The 20,732-nt window shown below is 41.4% G+C and overlaps 1 protein-coding gene across 1 annotated transcript in view; it reads left to right on the forward strand.

The window, feature by feature from the left end:
* Positions 1-4,182: 4,182 nt before the first annotated feature.
* Positions 4,183-20,732, forward strand: part of SEMA3A (semaphorin 3A) — a 170,717-nt gene continuing 154,167 nt past the window's right edge. Inside the window, exons 1-2 of the mRNA XM_075727722.1 lie at positions 4,183-4,204; positions 4,950-5,147. Of these exons, the coding sequence (XP_075583837.1) occupies positions 4,183-4,204; positions 4,950-5,147 (220 nt within the window). The remainder of the gene's footprint in view (positions 4,205-4,949; positions 5,148-20,732) is intronic.

Here is a 20,732-nt window from a genome sequence, read left to right on the forward strand (position 1 = left end):
GAATGCAGATACTAACTGGCGTGGTTAGCAACCCGATCACATGCAATAATAAGAAATGTTACAGATTTATGTAGATTCAGGAGATTTGAATAAGGCTACCAAATGCAACATAGCCCAAGGGAACGCTGGGGAAAGACATGTCTAGACTTCCAACAGCAAGAATATCTCCAGATCTAGATGCAAGCCCGTGATTTTGGCAACTCCAGCTTGATAAAATGTTAAACTCTACACCTTCAACTCCCTTTTTGCTGATGCATTTTTAAGTAACTTTGCTCTGTGATTGCTTCAGAACTTAAAAAGTGCCACTCCACAGAATTTTAAGTCCTTTAAAATCCAGGCGGAAGCAGCTATTTATAACCTCTTGAGCTAATGTGATAATCATCAACACTGTAAAAATAATAGCTGATATCCAGTTCAGCAGGTCTGGGTATCAGAAGCAGTTTTCTTCACCATATAGGCCTTTTATAGGTTTCTTTCTTTTTTTTTCCTTCCATAAGAAAGAGAAAAGAACAACTGTGTCAGTGTTAAGCTCTGTGTCAAATGGATTCCAGGTTTAGATTCCTGTCTGATATAGGCAAAGGACTTGAAGCTAGAGGTAGAGCTTCATGATATGCTGCCTTCAGAAGTGAGGCCAACATCCAAAGTTCCTCTGCATTGCTGCTTTTCCCTCGTGCCAGTTCACAACTCTTTCTACTCCATTAGCTGGTGCATGCACTCCATCTGTGCGAAAAACAACCCCTTTCATATGCCCACAAGGATTATTTTTAGACATTCTTTTTCACCATGTTTCTACTATGTCCCCACAAAAAGTTTGTAGCATCCCAGATGAGAGAGTGGCAGTCTGTGACAAAAACGCAAAAGGCGGTAGATGATGCCTGGATATTCTTAAATGGGATTTTGCTTCTGAAGTCACTATGTTGTGAAACTGCATCCTGGGTCTCTCACACATCACATGACAAATGCACTTATAATTGGCCACTAGACTGAGCCTCCTTTTGGGCCAATAATTATTCAGTTATTCTAAAGTATGTTACAGGTATCATTATGTATACAACTGGAGCAATTTCAAAGGGACCCTTTGCAAAATTGTAAATATTCTGCTTATCAAGCAACTCACCTGCTATAGAAGAAAATAGCAGGGAATGTATCCAAGTTAAGATTTCACATCTCCTGCAGGAGTGTGTTCTCTAGGGAAGTTTTTAGCAATCCGATATGGTCTGTGAGGTTTTTTTCTCTGTTTTTAAGCAGAAATTGCACACTCAGCCCAAGAAATCTTTCCCTCAGAAATTACTGGATTAGTACCACATATCAAAAACGGATTCTGGTAATTCCTGCATAGTTCTGAGAAGGACCTGATCACATCAATATAAACAAGTTATGACTCATCTAAAACACAGGAAATGATTCTGAAAACATAAGTACGTTTTTAGAGCACACTAAAGACTTTCTTAGAGCATTTATGCTTTCAAGAGCTTCTAAGTATAAAAATCACAGCAGCAGCAAGAAGGTTTGAAGTAATCATGAGTCAAGTAATACTATTTCTAAGTAATGAGAAGCACCAAATGATGCCAACTTGCAAGTGACTGAAAGAGTAATCCTGCATGGATGGTCAACAGTGAAAGCCCAGACACATCCAAGTATGGCTTTTTGTAGGATTTATCAATGTGAAGTCGCTGCACACATTGAAAGGTGGTATAAAAACCTCCAAATCGTAATGCCACACAGCATGAGACCAGAAACATTAAACAGAGCCCACAAGTGCCTATCTGGGTCTTGAGACATAAAACACTATACAGAATGCCATATAAATGCCATTACAGAAAATAAAAATAAAATCTGCAAGAAATATGGGAAATGATGCAGAAGAACTGCTATTCCTTTTGAACTTGCCGAGCAATAATGGAATAACTAACTAAGCTAATAATTACGGTCGTCTTCAGGGGAGAAGGGTATTATTTGAAGAACTGAGGAAAGTTTGGATTTTACTTTTTCCCTCTCTCTAAACTCAGCAGCTAGATCGCTTTTAAAAGACCAAAGAAAAAAAGGTGAATAGATTGTCATTTGAAAGTGAGCTGTTGCCCACCCTAAATTCCCAGAGTTGACGTTTCTGGCACTTGCTGTAGGAGCGTTGGCCAAATCGTTCCTTCCAAGCAGAGCCCAGTTTCGCCTTGGCAGAAGCAGCATATGGCAATGGATGTCTTTGAGATACAAAGCCTCTTCAAGCACCACTGAAGTGCTGCCATTGCCCCTCTCCTTATAAGGGGGTGTAGCATATGCTATCCTGACTAGCTGATTAGCACTACTTAGAGCTACATAGCAGGAGGACGACCCACACATGAGTTTTTACCCTTCTCTGTGTCTTTGGACTGGCATATCCCACAGAGGAAGGCAAAACGTGAGTGGTCTCTCACATGAAGGATGAAAAAGACAGTATCTCTCATCTCTCCTAAAATGACGCTGTATTTTGTCTCTTAAAATGCAACCTTGGATAAGTTAGTACTCATTGTATCTAATCCATATGTTGTCTGGGCAAAATATATATTGACTGGGGCCCATGATTTGTTTATTTGGTTGCTGTAAAATAGCCTGCAAGGTTATGCATTCATTCTACACGCGAAAGATAGAATTTTAGCTTTGTACTCTCTTTTCCTTGTAAGTTAAAAAGAAGTAGTTGTGCCTTTTTATGCAACTAGAAGTAAATTGAGTGTAACAACATCATTGTAAAATGATGGGCTTTATAAAGTCCTGAATATGGTGCATCTTTTGTGTTTTGTTTCTGATTGTTTGCTCAATACAAAAGGATAATTCATTAGGCCAATCCTCCAAATAATCTCAAAGTGACATGAATTCCTTTGCAGAGTGAATGTCTGTAGCAAGTAATCCATGGAAAACAGACAGGCGTCTCTTGTCATTTTGGAACTCTAATCCACTGCCTGGAGCATGAAAATGCTCAGGATAACAAGTGTGGGAATGACTAAAATCAACATTATTTTTGGATATTATTTTCTTAACAATGCTGCTGATCAATAGAATTGCTGAATCTGGCAGATACAATGCCACAGGATTAATGAATTAAGCTCAGGAAGCAAAAGAATTTGTTAAAGAGGAGAGGGGGAAAGCCCCTTCTTTTCCACTGGCGTGTGAATATTAAGCAATGAAAGCGGCAATGACAGAGCTTTAGCCCTTGCTTTACCGTAATGCCGAGTCTTGTTCTGCATGAGTCTTTACATTTTAATTAGAACCATACTGACACCCTCATTTTCAACTGTGAACTTCAGTTTCAAAGTTAAGACTATTTCCTAGATGCTGGTATAGTAGCAAGGTCTGAACACAGAAGAGAGATGCTGTGCTCTGTAAAATTCGAGTCTAGTGTGGTCACCGTTGGTGGGACTAGATAACTGGGTTTTAGCCCACAGTAAGTAATGGTAAAAGGAAGGAAGAGATCTCACTGAAATACCACAGACTTGTCACCGTAAAGCACTCACAGCCTCTTTTTTCTGGAAAAGTATAGAACAAAATAAAGAGGGGTCATCACACCTCTTTGATGATGCCAATGTTTTGCAAAGGCCGATTGTCAGCTTTTCTGTCAATATTGCATTAGGAGTGTAATATGGGGTACCTATCTGTGTAAGACGTTAAATTCCAAATTCACATTAAATTGATATTCAGCAAGAACATCACGGAAAATTTAATAAACCGTCACTCACTAGAAGGGGGTTGTTCCGATGTGTGGGAGGGGAGAGCTTAAGTTGGCTTATATGTTTGTATTTACAGCTCCTTAACATTTAGAAGACCTCTGGGTGTTTTGTGTCTCCTTTTGTTTAAACAAACAAACAAGAGTCATAATCTAGTTTCATTGCATGAAAATATGAGATTATAATAATCGCGCAGTCCGAGAAATTGGAAGGTTTGGAACGTTTTTAACTTATAAGAGCACTTCAGAGAATACTCCAGTGTAATTTATAAGCCCCTCTAGACCTGTAGACGTCTTGAACTGATCGCTGAAGTGGGCTTTACTGGGAATTTCTTTTGCTGGATTGGAGTAGTGCAGAAGGTGGGGAGGGCGGGAGGGTTGGAGCAACCTTCCCTAACAAGGCTTTAAAAGCGTCAGCGCTGAACTTGTGCCGATGGAAGACTTTGTTACTTGTTTTTAACCGGGAGCAAGGCGAAGAGGATTACGTTATGGGCGGGAGATGTTATTTATGTGGGTAGCAGCATTGTGGGTTGCGTTGTGCTGTTGTTGTTTTTAAAGGGGGACGTACATCTTTTAATTAGAGCCGTAAAAAGAAATTAAAAAAAAAGAAAGAAAACCACAAAGCCAACAAGCTGGACAATGACATAAAAAAGCTGGTGGAATTTATAGCGCCGTGCCTTTCCCAAGCTCGGCGGAGGTTTCTGTTCCCTCCTCTAATCTCTGCCGCGATGTGTTTCGTTTCTTCTTTTTTTTTTTTCCCCCCTCTTCGCGTGTGCGGTGTGACAGCAGGGAAGGGGGGTCGCGCTTTCCTGCGCGCCCATTGTCAGCCGCGCTCGGAGCGCGGGCAGGAGCGGTGCCCCCGCGCCTCCATGCGCGCGGGGAGCGCGGGGCCGCCGCCGCGCCCGCCCCTGCCGCCCGGGACCCGCCCGCCGCGCGGGGAGCGGGGCGCCCGCCAGCCCCGGCCCGGCCCCGCCAGCCCCGCCAGCCCCGGCCAGCCCCGGCCCGGCCCCGGCCCCGGCCCCGGCCCCGGCCCCGGCCCGCGCCGCCGCCCGCACCATGCCGCCCCCCCCGCCCGCACGCCACGCGCGCCCGGGGGCTGCCTCCCTTTCCGGCCCGCGGCGTGTGCCTGAGAGGGGCTCGAAGTTGCCCCGGCGGCGGCGAGGCGGGGGGCCGGGGCGGCTGGCGGCGGCGGGGCGCGGCGGGGCGCGGCGGGGCGCGGAGCCCACCCCCATCACCTGTTACCTCCGCTCCCCAGGTTGCCTGAAGTTCCCCGGCGGCGCCCGGCAGGACGGGGAGCGCCGCGGCTCCGGCTCGCAGGGACCCTCCAGCGGCTGCTGCAGCATGGGCTGGCTCAGGGGGATTGCCTTGCTTTCCTTGGGAGTATTACTAGCGGGAAGAGTGAGCTGCCAGCATGGGAAGAATAACGTGCCAAGGCTCAAATTATCCTATAAAGGTAAGTCTGTTGTTCTCTTATTCTCGGTTTTCCTCAAAACCTCTGCTCCTTGCCCCGTCGCTTCCCGGTCCCCCGCGCACCACCACCACCCCCCCCCCCCTCCCCCCGGCGCCTTCCTCCCTTGGTTTTCCTTATCTTCCAAAGGGGAAATTGGCATTAGGAGAAATTTCTGAAAAACCCCACTTAAAAAGCCGCTCCGTGCTACGGTCGGTACCACGCAGTTGAAACACAGACAAAGAAGAGTTCCAGTTGCATTTGCGGCCAGGCACTCCGGGTCGCGCTGCTCCCGGGAAGAGCATTTTTCAGCCGTGCGCTATTTCACCGGACTTTACTCCTCAAAACGATAAGACGTGCTTGGCCGCCCAGCTAATCTCTCCCGTGCTGGGCACGCAGTGCAGCCACAGTGCCAGGTCTCTTTCAAACAGCACGGAGTAGGTTGAAGATTCCTATTTTCCTTTTTTAGGCATGAAGTGGTTAATTTTCAAGTCATGAATATTCAGTTTGTACAAATCTGACAATCAGATGCCTATCATAAGCAGTGGATGGTGGGTTTGCCAAGAAACTATAAACTGAAAGGAACAGATCAGTCCAGAAAAGGAGGAAAGGACTGTTATGCACGAGAAAATGCTGCCTATGGATGTTTAATGCAGTGCAGTTTATTTGAACCGGGATTGTTTTCCGTGTAGTCTCTTGCATTTCATTAGAGATCACAGGGAAGGTGTAGCTGCGGAAAGAGAGCTGTGAGATTACGTTTACCTTTGAAATTGTGTAATGCCATTCACACTGCAATTGTCAGTAATTAACTTCTGTATGGTACTGCCAGTATTAAAGGAGGACTCTGAAGCAGGCAGACTCTTTTCTTTATCAGCATACTTCCTCTCTAAGTACATTTTCAGAAGGATTCACCAAATCTGGAGAATGTGCAACTGGGAAAGAAGTTTAAAATGTAAGACGTGTAGAGTATTATTTCTGTAAAGGAGATCTCTACATCCTATATGCATATACAAGTCTCTCTGAAGAGCTGCCACCTCATAATTCTCAGATTATTGAAGGCTGAGAGCAGCTACGGTTCTGAAAGAAGGGAGGAAAAGTAACACACGACTTCTGCAGCGGAAAAAAAAAGAACATGTGTGTGCACGCCTGGTCATAGATGTCAATCTCAGTTTACAGGATAGTGTCAATATAACTCTTGCCAGTAGACATACATTTTCCAATTTTTTTTTCATCTTTCTCATGCTGCAAATGAGGGGGGGAAAAGTCCTCTCTGATACAAGGCAGACATCATTTTCGCACTCCAGATGAAAAAAAAAAATTAAACACCTGCAAAACTTGGATGTACTGTATGAAATAAATGCATGTGCAGGCTTTTATTAAAGAACACATATATGCATACTTGTGTGTGTTTAAACTTGAAAAGATATGCATGAAAAGAACAGTTAAGGGGTTCAGAATCTGTTAATTTGGTTTTCATAAGAAAAGCCACTTGTATTTAACACAAAATTGATTATTTTGAATAATGGAGTCTGAAGAAAGCTTCTACCATAACTACATGTCATGTCAAAAAACTCATTAAAAACCTCTTAATTGCTTCCAAACTTTTACAATCATACCAAAACTCAGATTAATATATAGAAGCATAAATGCTATAAAAATATCCTGTAAAGGGATTTAACGGCTAATTAATTATTGTTTATTTTTTTCACCCTTTTAAAGTTTATTGATGGCTCAAGTCTGCTGCCCCTGCTCATACTGACTAGATTCACAGAAATTAGTTTCAAAAGATGGCCAAATCTGCCTGATAGTGTTTTTTTGGGTTTTTTTTTTTTTTTTTTTCCCTTTTTTCACCCGGCTGGTACTGTACCCATATACTGTTTAGCAACATTTTGCTCCTCTGCTGATTGGTTGTTTTCCAGTTCTGCTCTTGCTGGGAGAAAGGGTCTCATTTTCATTTTTTAAATATATCAGACATGAAATTTTAATATACAGTCCGTCCTATATGAGCAAAACAGGAAACTGAAAAGAACATTGAAACTGTCTTTATAATTGGCGGATCATTGTAAAAAGAAAATGAGTTCAAATGCTGAGCAACCCTGTTTCCTATCTAGCAAAGAAAGTAAATGCATAGTTAATTCAAAGCAAGGTAAAGTCTGAACACTTACAGGAACTCGCGCCCTGGCCTTTGATTCACATATTTGACTTAAAACATGTGTAACCCTAAAAATCAGATTAGACTACTACATGCTTAATGTTAAGTACCAGTGTAAATGCTTGGCCAGGTCGAGAGGAGCATGTTGCCTGCACTGCTGCATTGGTCCCTGAGCATGGGGGTATCATCATCAGCCAGGGAAAACTAAGCCTTATCACCTGGTGCTTTTCCAGACAAATTTTACTTCCAGCACAGTATTCAATGCACAGATCAATGGTAACACCTTGCGTAGGAACGGCCTTAAGAGCTTCGGTATTGAAAATATGTCTTTTAGGCACTGACTGAATACCTGACATGCTAATAGGCATCTCTCAGGGTAGACCTCACCGCTATATGACTGTGTGCTACTACATGATTCATCTCTATTCAGACTGCTTGCAATTAGGAAAAGAAGCTACCCAGTTACTTACCCATTCTGCCTCTCCATGAAGAGCTGTGGTTGAGTAAAATAAACTTATGACATTGAAAAAAAAAAAATATGCAGGGTGAAAAGAATGACCCAAGTGACTTCTCTTTTCAGTGACTGTCATTGTGCTTTCTTTTAACGTGCATGCTTGTTTTTTTCCTAAACAAATACCTTGGAGCTAATTGTTGGTGCTTTATTTCAAAAGAAAAGCAAGGATGTATTTTAACTTCTCATTTTTCTCGACTAATTAGATGTCAAACATGGTTAAAGAGCTCAGGCATTTGCTTTAAAAGTTAGCAAAATGAGTCATGAAGGGTTAAATCCCTGCCAACCTTGATTTCCTATGGTCACTTGTTTTCAAAAGTCCAGTATTAGCTCTGCCATTTCCCAGGTTGCTGGACAGAAGTTTCAGTGAACTCCCATTCTTCCTTCCTCTTAACTTCTTGTCACTCAGTCTTGCAGAAGATTAGAAGCATCCTACAGGGCTTGTTACGGATAGGAAGAGGAAGAGAAAGTGTATAAATGCATATATTAAGGCCACATCTGCGGTCTGAAAAGGTTCTTTCTGTTTATTGTAAAACGGAGTTCTGGTTATTTGGTTTGTATCACCTTGATTTCGGTGGCATATTAAAGGAAGGAAATTTGAGGACAGTACTAGGGAAATCCTTGCCCAGCTGAAATCACTGGTGAAACTCCTGTTCAGTAGCATCAGGGTTTTGCTCCGTACGTTTTAAAGTTTCCAAGAATTTTCATCTTAGTGCATGGATTGGAAAGGTTTTGTACAGATGATATTTATCTCTTTATTTCAGTCAAAGGTAATTAATATAATTAAAGGTGTGATCCAAAGTTCACTGAAGTCAGTGAGCTCTGGATCACAGCCTAAATGTGGTAAAACCAGCTATAAAACTGAAAGCTCAGTTGAGCCCTTCAACCTCTGAGCTCCTCTTATTGTGTCCTTCAAAGACTTTGTGTCCTTATTGTAAAGTAACAAGAAATGTCATTGTTGATATGTCAAAAGTAAAGGAATCTTTCTTTAAAGAATGTAGGGGGTTTTGTTGTGGTTTTTTTTTTTTTTTTTAATCTCATTGGCTTCAATTTCGGCGTCGGTTGTAAGTCTCCGTATTATGTCACTAGGTCACAGATTCTGCTCAGAAAACTTCTATTGAGCACAGAGTTGTCAGAAAGACGGTGATCAAGTTGAGTGGGCAAAGTTTAAAACAATAGCATAGTCTTAACTCCAGATTAATTTCTTGTTTCATTTATTGTTTCCTATTTTCTTTTGCCGTCCCTCTGTATGGGGAGGTAACGGCACAAACAGAGGTGGAACCAGCTACAGTAACCTTTAAATATAAACATATAAGCCCAAAGAAAGAGAGAGTTTCCATTAATGATTCATTGATTTGCAGATTTTCCCTAAGACAACCCCGATTTTGTTCTCCACATGCGTAAATCTTGTGAACCCAACTTTCTTAAATCCATCTGTCACGTCCTATTTGTCTATTGAAAATTACTAAATGCTGTAAGTATGTTTTGTAAGAGTACATGCGTGGTTCCTCTTTGTTATTGTTTCTCAATTGGATACATATTATTTGAGAATAAGTAACTGGAAAAGCATTGCACACAGATTTAGCTCTATTACTCCTGGCTCCAATTCAAGCCATATTAAAAATAAGTGTTTTTTTTAAAGTGTAGTGATAGTGAGAACTACTCTGTCCTTGATGTGCGGTTGATTTACAGTTTTATAGGATGGCTTTTTATACGGATGGAATGCTGGCCCTAGTGAAAGAAATGGCAAAACTTCTGTCCGTTTCAATCAGTCCAACATGCCATGACAAGGGAGGAATGACACCGCACTGAATTACCTGTATGTACGCTAGTGTAAATATGATACCTGGCCTGTAGTTTGTTGACCCAGTCTGGTTGTAGTTGATGACCTGCCAGTGGGTTTGATTGTGGTTTTTCCTTTCCATCAAACTCTATAACTCACAATTCAATACCTCCACAAATATTGGGAAAGCAGGACAAAGTGGGAGAAGGAAATGGGGAGAGAAGTATTGGCAAGGGAGACTGTCTCTCTTGAGTTCAGACCAGTATTAGAGTTTGTCTCAGATTTCAAGGTATCTGCTTAAAAAAACCTTTTGCTTAAACTATGTTGCAAGAGTACTGTCTGAGGGAAAAGCCTCTCTAAAAGGAGAGAAGGGCAGCCCAGACTTAGGAAGAAGACTGTGGAGGACGGCAAACCAGTGATGTTTGCAGTCTAGGCACGGGTTTGTAACACTCTTCAGCTTCCACCATTCCAGATGGCATTTCTGCACGGCTCCGCACCCTCGGACCTCACTGTTCCATCCGTGCAGGGGGCTGGGAGGCAGTGAAGATGGCAGATGCAGCCACAGACTCTTCAGCCTTTTTTGCCCCCAAATGATGAGTATTTCAGATAAGCTCCGTGTGTTGGTCTTTCTAATGTTGGTGGAGTAGGGTCTTCATGAGACCTGAGAACTGTCAGGGGAGATGGTAGGACTACCCTGCCTGCCTCTGACATGCCCCATGGGCTGACAGGAGGGAGAAGCTGATGAAGGAAGTGCCTAAGCTCAGATCTTGCCTATATAGGGAAATTTTCAGCTAGCTAATTAGGGCCTGAGACAGGCAGTGTAATTGGAACAAGAAGGGGGAAAACTTAGCCCAACATGTTCATTTTGTGTTTCCAACTTTCCCATTTAACTCCAGTGGAAAAAGTGGTTTCTGAACTACAGAGCCTCCCTTTTCTGAGGAGCTAGAGTTCTCTTTAATGATTTGTGCTGTACGGTTTGCAAATGACTGAATTATTCATGGAAGGTGCCGCATTGACAGCAATGGAAACGCTACTCTTTTGCTGTGGACAAGGTGTGCAGCACTTGCTCCTGCTGTTTGTTACAGCATCTTTAAAACTCTGACCTAGTGAGGAGTTTAAACATCCGTAGTTTCACTGAGCTCAATGGATCTACTGATATGTGAAGTCTGCCTTAAAATTTACTTCTGTGCTTGAAGTTTTTTTATCAGGACTGAAGCACCTACCTGTGTGCTTAGGGTTCATTCAGGTGTGGATTTATTCCATGAGGTTTAGCAAAGCAATATTTAAAATAAGAAACCCAGTCCTTGCAGGTTGCTACAATGTAAATGGGTTAGTTATGATAATCTCTGCTGCGTGTGCATCTGTATATACAGAAAGCATTTACATGAAGTTCTGCCTGAGAAGAAACCACTAAATTATTTGTATTTTTAACTCTTTCTGTTTGCTTGGAAGTGTTTTTCAGTTTTTATTTAATGCATTGCTGTATTCCGATCCTTTTAATATGGTTTTGGTTTGCCTAATCACTGATTCTGCATATGCCCTTTAATGCCCACAGCCACTATTAGAGAGACATCTTTTCTATTTACTTCCTCTGGCCCACAGGGTTTTTCTCTCGTGTGCATACCCGGAACACCGGCATGGAAGCACAAGCAATAATACAAAGTTGCGCCAATATTTTGAATATTTTCTACATCAGCTGGAGCCTGACTTGACCCTAGTTCAATGTGAAGCGAAATCACATCTTCACCTGAGGCAGTGCCTAAGTGACTGAGAAGAAAACAAATCTTTCTAAGTGGTGTCAATGGTTGTGACATTTTCCAGTTGTTTGAAAGCTAAAAGGGGTAAAATTGTCTTCAGGCTCCCACGGGCTTATTTTTAAGCAAATGTGTGGGGTGGACCCTGGCAGCTCTATGTCAAGATTTGAAATGGAAGTTCTGTAGCTTGTCCTGGTGCTCTTGTTAATTAAGGTTACATGTGAAAGTTGCTGGTGGTGGTGTGCTCGTGCTGGTGGGCGATTCAGCGAATTCCTTCCCTTGCCAGGATTAAAGCTCCCTTCAGGAATGTCTGCAAGTTCACGGTGCTCCCACATACAGCCTTCATATAGGGTAGCTGCTCTCTTCCAGTAACAGCTGTGGATGGTGAGAATAACTGCAGGGATAGTACATTTACTTGACTTTTCCTGTTTTTTTCCAAGTGGGATAGCGCCCCAATGTACAAGAGAGGAAAGGATGGCCACAGCTGTTGAGAGCATCAGAAATCTTAAGAGCGCTGTGGCCTTTCTCCGGCACCACAGGAGGTTCTCTGTGGTGTCTTTTGCTTTTTGACTGACACAGTCAGCCACATTAGGCTCTCTTCATTGTCAGTGGAAGGAGAGGTACCTCCAGAGAGCTAATCTTGGGTTGGGCAGGCTGAATGAGACTTTAAGGGTGCTCATCGCTTTTCAGGGACGGTAAAAGGAATTAAGCTCCTTGTTCATTCATTTAGTTTCTTTCTTTCTGGGAAGGTATCAAAAGAAGGTACCAATTAAATGCTATGGAAGAACTTAGGCTGTATTCTAATCCAAAGCATCCTAATTCAAGAAGCTGTCTCTGCTTAAATGAATATTTAAAGTTGTGTAAAAATCCAGCTGATTAAACTTAGGTACACCCTCAGTATCTGTGAGCTTGAGGTCACCTGTGACTCTAAATTTACATCAAACTTTCAGTTATAGCAAGAAATATACAGTACCACTACATTCTCCATATTCTTAAAATAATTACCTAACTTACATCTCACATTTCCCATGTCTCCCCTCCTTAATAAGCTCATTCCAAATCCAGTGACACATGCTGGAAGTGACTGTCTGGGGCTGCAGAGCTTTACTAATTTAATAACTTAATCGTTCAGAGCTTTCAATAAGCTGTCCCCTGACCAGCACGGTTACTTTCTGAATGTTTCTACACTTTAAAAGAAAAATGTATTCAAGACTTGATTTCATGTAACATAGTTTGCAAATAAGAATACATATGCATATGGGCAACTCAGAGGACAGGTGCCTCGACGCTGATTCTCCCCTTTTTCAGCTGAACTATTTCAATAGTGAGAGCAGGAGGAAACCTAATTTAGGTTTGTTTCTAAAAATTCTAAATAGACTTACAGTTTGGGGGATTCTTTTCTCACTTTGGGGATTACGAATTCCCCTTGAGCTAAACACATCTACAGCAATCCCTGAAACGTGTAAGGACTAGTCTACTTTGTGTCGCATCTAGTTTTCATCCTTTGCCGTTTCATAGCCAAACACAGTAAAGTCAGAAGTTTCTGCCATTCTTCTAATGTTTTAAAGTTCTTCGACATTTGTTGGGCCGCCTGCTTATCTCCCCAGCTGGATGTTGCAGAAACTTTAGAAGTGAGCAGTCAAATAAAATTCTCATCTCTTATAAATATTTTTGTGCAAAGTTGGATCTTGCGGAGAACAATCTGAGGAATGAAGTAGTTATTTGCTTTCATCTGACTTGTGGAAGGAGGAAAAAGAAAGCTCTCCTTTACTCTCCACTCTAATGAAGCAAAGCTCATGTTGGTTCTGACGGCCCCTCTTGGCTCCTTTTGAAATTCCAGCCTTGTGTGAGAAAAGGACACAAAAAAGCTCTGTGAGACAATTGAAAGGATTTAGAGCTGCCTTTCAAGGGGGAGGGGTTGGTGGCCTTTTCTAGAGGCAGCAGACGATAAATACAGCTCACAAGCATCTAAAAGCGCTGCAGAGAGTGCAGGGTCCAGCCTTCTTCAGTAGCGGACAGCAGAATGGCAATAGCTATCCTTTGCTAGACACGGATCCCACAGCTGGCCAAGGCATGGAGGGAGTTCTCTTAAGGTGAAATGGAGATTTCAGGGTGTTAATATTGCTTTTACTTCCTTCATGGATTTCCCGGCGCACCTTTGCTGCTTTTGCCTGAAAGTATAGTCTGAAATGGTTCTGACCCCTGATGAAACTCTTTTTCCCAAACACAACAAGGGTATATTAGTGATGATGAATGTTGCTCCGTAGTATCTGTAGGCCAACTTGGTCTCATCTCCATCATGCTAGCTCCTGTACCAGGTCTCCATTCCACTAGGCTCATGTGGTAAATGCCAGCTCCTGTCGAGTGATAGGAGGGACAGCAGAAATGATGTCTGGGGATCTGGGAAAGAAAACTTTATTTTCCAGATTGCTTTTTTTCTCATACTCCTTCTTCTCATTCTCCCTTATCGCTCTCTACAACTACCTGAAAGGAGGTAGTAGTGAGGTGGGTGTTGGTCTCTTCTCCCAAGTAGCTAGCGATAGGACGAGAGGAAATGGGCTTAAGCTGCGCCAGGGGATGTTTAGGTTGGAAATTAGGAAAAATTTCTTTACGGAAAGGGTAGTCAAGAATTGGAACAGGCTGCCCAGAGAGGTGGTGGAGTCGCCATCCCTGGAAGTGTTCAAAAAACGGGTAGATGTGGCACTTTGGGACATGGTTTAGTCTTGTCTACCCTTGTTGGTTTAGTGTGGACTTGGTAATGTTAGGTTAATGGTTAGACTGGATGATCTTAAAGGTCTTTTCCAACCTAAACGATTCTATGATTCTATGATTCTACTGCAGCAGGTGGATGGCTGTCTCAAAACTTCTTGCTCTGATGGCCTTGCAAACAATAATATAAATGCAGTCCTGAGCTACCTGCAAATTGCATAGCTAGGAAATCGCTTTACTTCTAAATTGCTGCTCTTCCAAGATGTGTCAGAATCCATCCACCAAGACCAAGTGTATATTCATAAGTATAGGAGTCATAAAAACTGACCTTTAACAAATAGGCAAGCAAGATTTTATCTCAAGTGAAAAGATTAGGAATTTGTTAAATTTGAAAGAAAATTCCACATAGCTCTTTTTAAAGGAGCGTTATGAAATAAAGTAATAATAATAATAAATGTTGAAAATTTGGCTTTTCTCTGCAGCCTGGGCTACTGAGATCAAGATTAACATAGATTTCTACTTCTACTTTTTCAGATTTTTTTTTTCTCATCTGCGATGCAACTGTAATCTACTGGGTATTCGACTTCCTTTTCTGGCATCTCTTTACAATGTTGTGTCTTTCATCATTCTTTTAACACCCACTCGAATTCACACTTTTTACTGGACAACAGTCATGAGAATTAGGAAAATTTTGCTATCCTCACCTACAAATGGAGGTTGGAGGTTAACAGAAACCCAGCACTACAGCTGATGGTACACAGGAGGTCTGTACCATAATGGGAATTAAAGAAAGTACCATAAATGTGAAATCCTATTAATTCTTTGGCTCTTCTGTGTCAGCTTCTTCACCTGTAAAGTGGTATTAAGTGATCTCATGAGGAATTGCTTGAGGTCAGAGACTTGCCACGCTGATTCAGAGCTGTATCCTACTCTGAGAATAATCCCATTAATGTGTATATTCAAAGTTCAGTCAGAACTTATTTTTGATCAACATACAAAGGCCTTACAGGTACTTTAAAGTGATTATAATAATTATATTCACAGCTGTGTATGCCTGTGACATGAAACACACGCTTTTTATCCAGAAAGCATATCTAATTTAATTCAATTTGAGTATTCCAGATGATTCTATACAGAAACCCTTTGCAATGTTTTTTGGAGTGTCCACCTATATTTCACACTAAATATACTGTGAAGGTGATTACAGATGACTCTGGAGAAGAAGAGCCTTTGTGTTTAGTCTTTGCAATACTGCCTACCAAACGTATGTGAGTGCTTGCAAGATCGTGGCCTGTTTCTCTGAGTTTAAGTTAGGCTTCTCTTTTTTTTTCTAGTCATAGCTGATAACCATATTTTAAAATTAAGAGGGAGTTAAAAAAAGTAATTTTTTTCTGTCAGACAAAACTAAAGACCTCACTTTGTGCACTTCCTTCCCTTTCCAGCCAGTCTGAGCACACCTTACCAGGCCACTGGCATTTAATACTCCTCTGCCCCTACAAGTGTATGTGCTTTCCTTCCCAGCAGATTCTGGACACAAAACTTCTGTTTCTTCCTGCACACAACCCTTTTTCTGACTTTCCATACTCAGAATGCTTTCCAACCTTCTCCAGGACAAGGGGCAGCCTTTCTCAGCCACTCGGGGAAATACTCCGTAATCAGTTCAGTCAGTTATAATTGCCTATCGTTTGTGACTTGCTCACTGGAAAACTAGTGACTTGCTCACTGGAAAACCTGACAGCCCTAGTTCAAACCTAATAACGAGGGTTAACTGCTATAATAAATTCAGAAGTGGAATTCTGCATCTCTGTCAGATTCACATCCTCATTTCTAAAATACGTAAGAAAGCACTTGTTCCCCTCATCAGCCTGACTTATGTGGAAATAAAATTGGTTGTTCATATATTCCACATACCTTAAAGGCAGCATTTAAATATTACCTTCAGTGAATTAACTCAAGGAATTTTTTTTTCTTTGCTATTATACTTCTTCATGCCACTTACATGATGTAATGGTTGTTTTGAATAACATTCTTTTTCCATAATAAAGTACTGATTTTCATGCCATTAATTAAGAAATACAGAGTAAATACAAGATTTTGTATGATTTTGGCGTACCTTTGAACTTCAAGCACAAGTCTGTAGTTTGACTTGTTAGACTACGGTGTCTTACTTGACCATGTGCCACATAGTTTTTTGACAGTTTTGCTGGTGCTAGAAGAGCTAAGTCAAATTCTTGAGGCTGGCAAACAGACCAACAGAGACCAACATAAAAGGTTCTGTTTACTGGAGTAAAGAAACTTCTTCATTTGTCTTCAAAGACAGCAGTATCAGCAGTCTCATGTGTATTATTATTCTATATTAGAAATCTTAAGCTATCATCAATTACTCTGGTGCAAATCAAGTGTAACTTAATTAAATGACTGTGACTGCAGTGATACATGTTTAGACCTCTGATGCCACTAATTGACATTGCACCAAAGGGACTGAGGACAAGGCTAAGCAATGTAACTTCTAGTTTTTGAACACAATTTCCATAGCTGAGACCTTAAACAGCCTTTTTGGGGACGTTTCTCATAACTGCCACTCTCTTAAAAACTTCTTCTCTCAGCATGTAGGAATATGACAAACGCTGAATTTTGTTTCACTGTAGGTTCACCCCCATTACTATGCATAGAAACTATTTTACCTTATGCCAGACATATGGAAGTGATCAGTGAATGTAAATTACATGAGGAGAGGTGAAATACAGCTTTTTAGACTAGGAAATGTGTACTTGTTTCTGGTTAGAAGACACTGAAACCACACCAGAAAATGAGACTTTCGGTCTTAAGACAAGTTTTCCTTTAAAATAACAACTGGCGAGTGGGTAGAATAGCAATGATTTTTGATAATCACCATAAAAGCACCATATTGTCCTGAGCTGAACCACTCAGTCAAGTCTCTCGGACACTGGGGTTTAAGAGACAGTTGCTTGCACGTGCGGGGCCAGACCATGAACCTCTTCTGTGCAGAGGTGAACCGTTCTGGGACCCACTGACGAGTGAGTACATACTCAAGTGTTCAGCAGTACAAGCCAAGTTTCTTCAAACCTGGGGTTTAACAGGCAGGGCCAGCTTAAGTGTCTGCTCTTCATTTTCCTCCCCTGGTGTCATGGTGTGCCCACTGTGCAATGATTTGAACCTACTCTAAAAATCGGGAGTTTTGAGGGGCTGTGTTATTTTGTTGGGTTCTGAGTGACCAAGGGAGGAAAAAGCAAGGGCCTAAGTCAGCTCTGCCTTTCAAAAGGTTTGTAAAACTTCTGTCCCTCAGCTGGTCTCTAAGAAATTAATACTTATTTTGTGACCAAAATGCATTCACTGTGCTCCCCAAATTTTCCATTCTAAGAAAGTTGGATTTTTTTTCCCCCGTGTTCAGTATTGCAGAGTAAGAAACTAATCTAGAGTCTGGCAGAGCTTTAGTTTAAGGCAATGTCATCTCTTTCACTCTGAGTTGAAAAATGGAGAGATCACTGGGTCTCATAAATGTGTGGAGAAGCTGTCAAAGCTCCTATTTGCATGTGAATGGTCAGCTGAGGTAGGAAGGGAGATATGTAAATAATTCTCTAGCTAGCTCGTGGCAAAGATCATTACATTTCAAAGTGTTGCAAAAAGCAGCACCATAAAATTTTAACCTATTCACAGGTATGGAAACTTGCATGCCTTAAATAGATCTGCTGTAATAATGACCACTTGGGGAAAAGTGAATCTTAAAAAGCAATATCAGGTCTCCCACTACTATACATTTTCTGCTTCTTTTAATATTTAAAAAAAAGATAAGCTAAAAAGCCACCCCCACTCCAGGAAAAAAAAAAAAAAAGGAAGAAAAAAAAAGAAAAGAAAAAAAGCACAAGATCTAAGCAGTAGGCAGATGTAGACCGTCATTGAAAGTCTGGCAGACAAGTGTGATAGGAGTGGAAGAAATGTAAAGGATTTGAGTATTATTGAAATGTAAGGGATTTGAGTATTATTCTCAATTGTGTCTGTATCTGACCCTGGAGGCACCCAAAATAATCATTACTTTAATCTTCCTTACAAACTGCTCAGCATTTCACTGCTCTACTCTGCTCTTATACTCCAGTACATGCTGAACTAGGTAGAAGAGGTGAATATTTTCATTTAAACTAAAGGTATCCTTCAAAAGATACAGTTCTTTGTACATCCAAAAAGGCAAAAAAGTGAAAGTAAACAGTAGAAAAATATGAAACACAGCATAAAATAAAAATCTTAATAGGCTCTGAGCCAGATGATTTTCTGCATGTTTGATTGTACCTTGTGTCTGCTTAGATAGAATTGGCATGTGTGTATATGGAAAGAGAAAGATTTACTAAGCCATTTATGCCTGAAACAGCTCCAAAAACTGTGATTAGGCAGGCACAAGGACTAGAAAATGTTTCCAAAGTGAAGTTCACCTCCAAAGGTGAAGTGAATTATGTACCTACCCCTTAATCATGAGATAACACGGGACTGTTGCTGTAGTTTACCAATACCGTTTCCCCTGATAGTGTTTTGTAGTTTCCATTTACTTACCTCGAAATACCATGATGTATTTCATTCAAGCTCCATAATTCAGTAAATAGCTTGTGTCACCCCTGTAATCATTTACAACACATATTTTCTTTCTCGAAAAGCTTCTGTGCACTAATTTGATCTGGTTACATTGTGCTGAAAAGAACTCACAAAGTTAAATGCAATTTAATTCACTGAATTTATAAAGGGCAATTATTCAAAGGCTCTGGGATTTGCTCAATCGCACTAATATTCCTGTAATGAAATGTGATTTGCCTCGGTATTTACCAGGAGATTAAAAACGAAAAAAAGAACTGATGTTATAAACTCCTACTCACATGAGTAGTCCCATTGATTTCAATGTACATGGCACTTGCAGTGGGAAGTGCCCTTTTGGGAGGTTATACAAGTTCTTCTTCACTTATGAAATAATAAGCAAACAACACCAAGCAATAAGCATCACTTGAAATTTTTCAGCTCTGCCCAGTTAATGGGAAGAAATGAGGCAAAAACTGCTCAAAATATTGTTCCGTTCCCAAATGAAAGTTTTCATTCAATAACAATCCCTCTTGATCCTGCTTATCCCATGGCTTCGCTGTGCTCTACCACAAGAAAGCCGTTCATTGCCTTGCTGTGGTTCGTTGCCTCCTCATGTCCAGTAGGATGCAATGTCAACTGAAGTCACTACGAAAGACCCTCACTCAGCCTGCTGGATCTTTAAGTCCTTTTAAAGATGTGTATCAATATGAAATTTGATCAGATAGTTCTGAACACCCAGGCAAGTTTAAACTGAGTTTTTGAGCGAAGGAATGTCGTATCTTATCTAAGCCCTCTCCCATTTTGCCTGTTAACAGGTCTTTCCATTAAAACCTTCTGTGCAGAAGTCCATCTGTGTGAACGTAAGACAGAGCACACATTAGACACAAATCAGCCTTGCAGCAGTTCCACTGATTCGAGCAGAGTAACTTTAGATAAGTAGCACTGCAATGTTGGAATAGGGTTTCCATAACGCAGTTGTTCTGTTTCAATAACCGTTCCCATATCTCTCAAAAAAGGGCACGGCATTGTGGAAATTTTTAGCCCTTACTGGAGTATTACTTACTGTAGCTATGGCTCCAGGCACTTTGAGTGAAAGTTGCTACTGCCGGCTTCTCACATGAGCTTATTGGAGAGGGCCCAGGAGCTCTCCCCGCAGCAGGAGACTCCAGAACGGCTTTCCTGCCACTCCAAACAGCTGCTAACATTAGCAGGAGAGCAAGGAATCCCTGCTCCTTTTCAAACATCAGTCTGACAAAGTGGGACAGCGAGCACAGGGCCATATGCTCCCTCGCCCCAGACATCTTGTCAATGGGCTCTCAGTGCTCTTTGCAAAACAGCAAGAGAAATCTCAAATTGCAGCCACTCATATGTAGCCACTTGTGCAGACACTTCTATTATCCTAAAATTTATTGTCACCTATGTCACGTGTTAAGAAAATGCAGAAAGTCTCAAATGCAGTAGAGGGTGGTGGGGCAATAAAATTTTTCACATTTTATGATAGGTATACATTTAAAGAAGGAAGCACAAAGAATGTTTTCTATTAAAAATAGGAGCGGAAACCATTTGTGGCATAAAATGCAATAGGAAACACATTTGCACTACTTCTGATCTCTGGTGCAGTTAGCTGTGAAGAACTTCACTAGTCTGTAAGGGGCATCGATTTAATTAATTGGAGCTGTTACTTAATCTATGTTAGCAATCAGAGAGCAACCTACAAAGTAACTTATTAGTAAAGAGGTCTATGATGTCTTGGAACAGAGGCATCCTAACACTTCTCTAGTGCTGGCCAAGGTTGATCTTAAAAGGTAGAAATTACATTATGTATTAACATACATACAAAAGATTCATATGTCAAGAAGGCCACTTACTGCAAGAAAGTCTCTGAGCCTGTTCAAGTGATAACTAAAGGACACACAGACATTAGACTTCTGTATTAAGTTGCTAGCCGGTGGCAGGGTATGTGGAGCATACATGCGACACAAGTAACTCCTTCCTCTGCTTTGTCCTGCTGAGACCAGGAGCTCTCTCCCACCCAACTGCTCTTCCAAAGTGATTTTTGGGTCTGGCTAAGCTCAGCCTATGCCTCTGCAAAGCTAAGCAG

Source organism: Pelecanus crispus, chromosome 1, assembly GCF_030463565.1.
Source record: "Pelecanus crispus isolate bPelCri1 chromosome 1, bPelCri1.pri, whole genome shotgun sequence".
Lineage (NCBI taxonomy): Eukaryota > Metazoa > Chordata > Aves > Pelecaniformes > Pelecanidae > Pelecanus > Pelecanus crispus.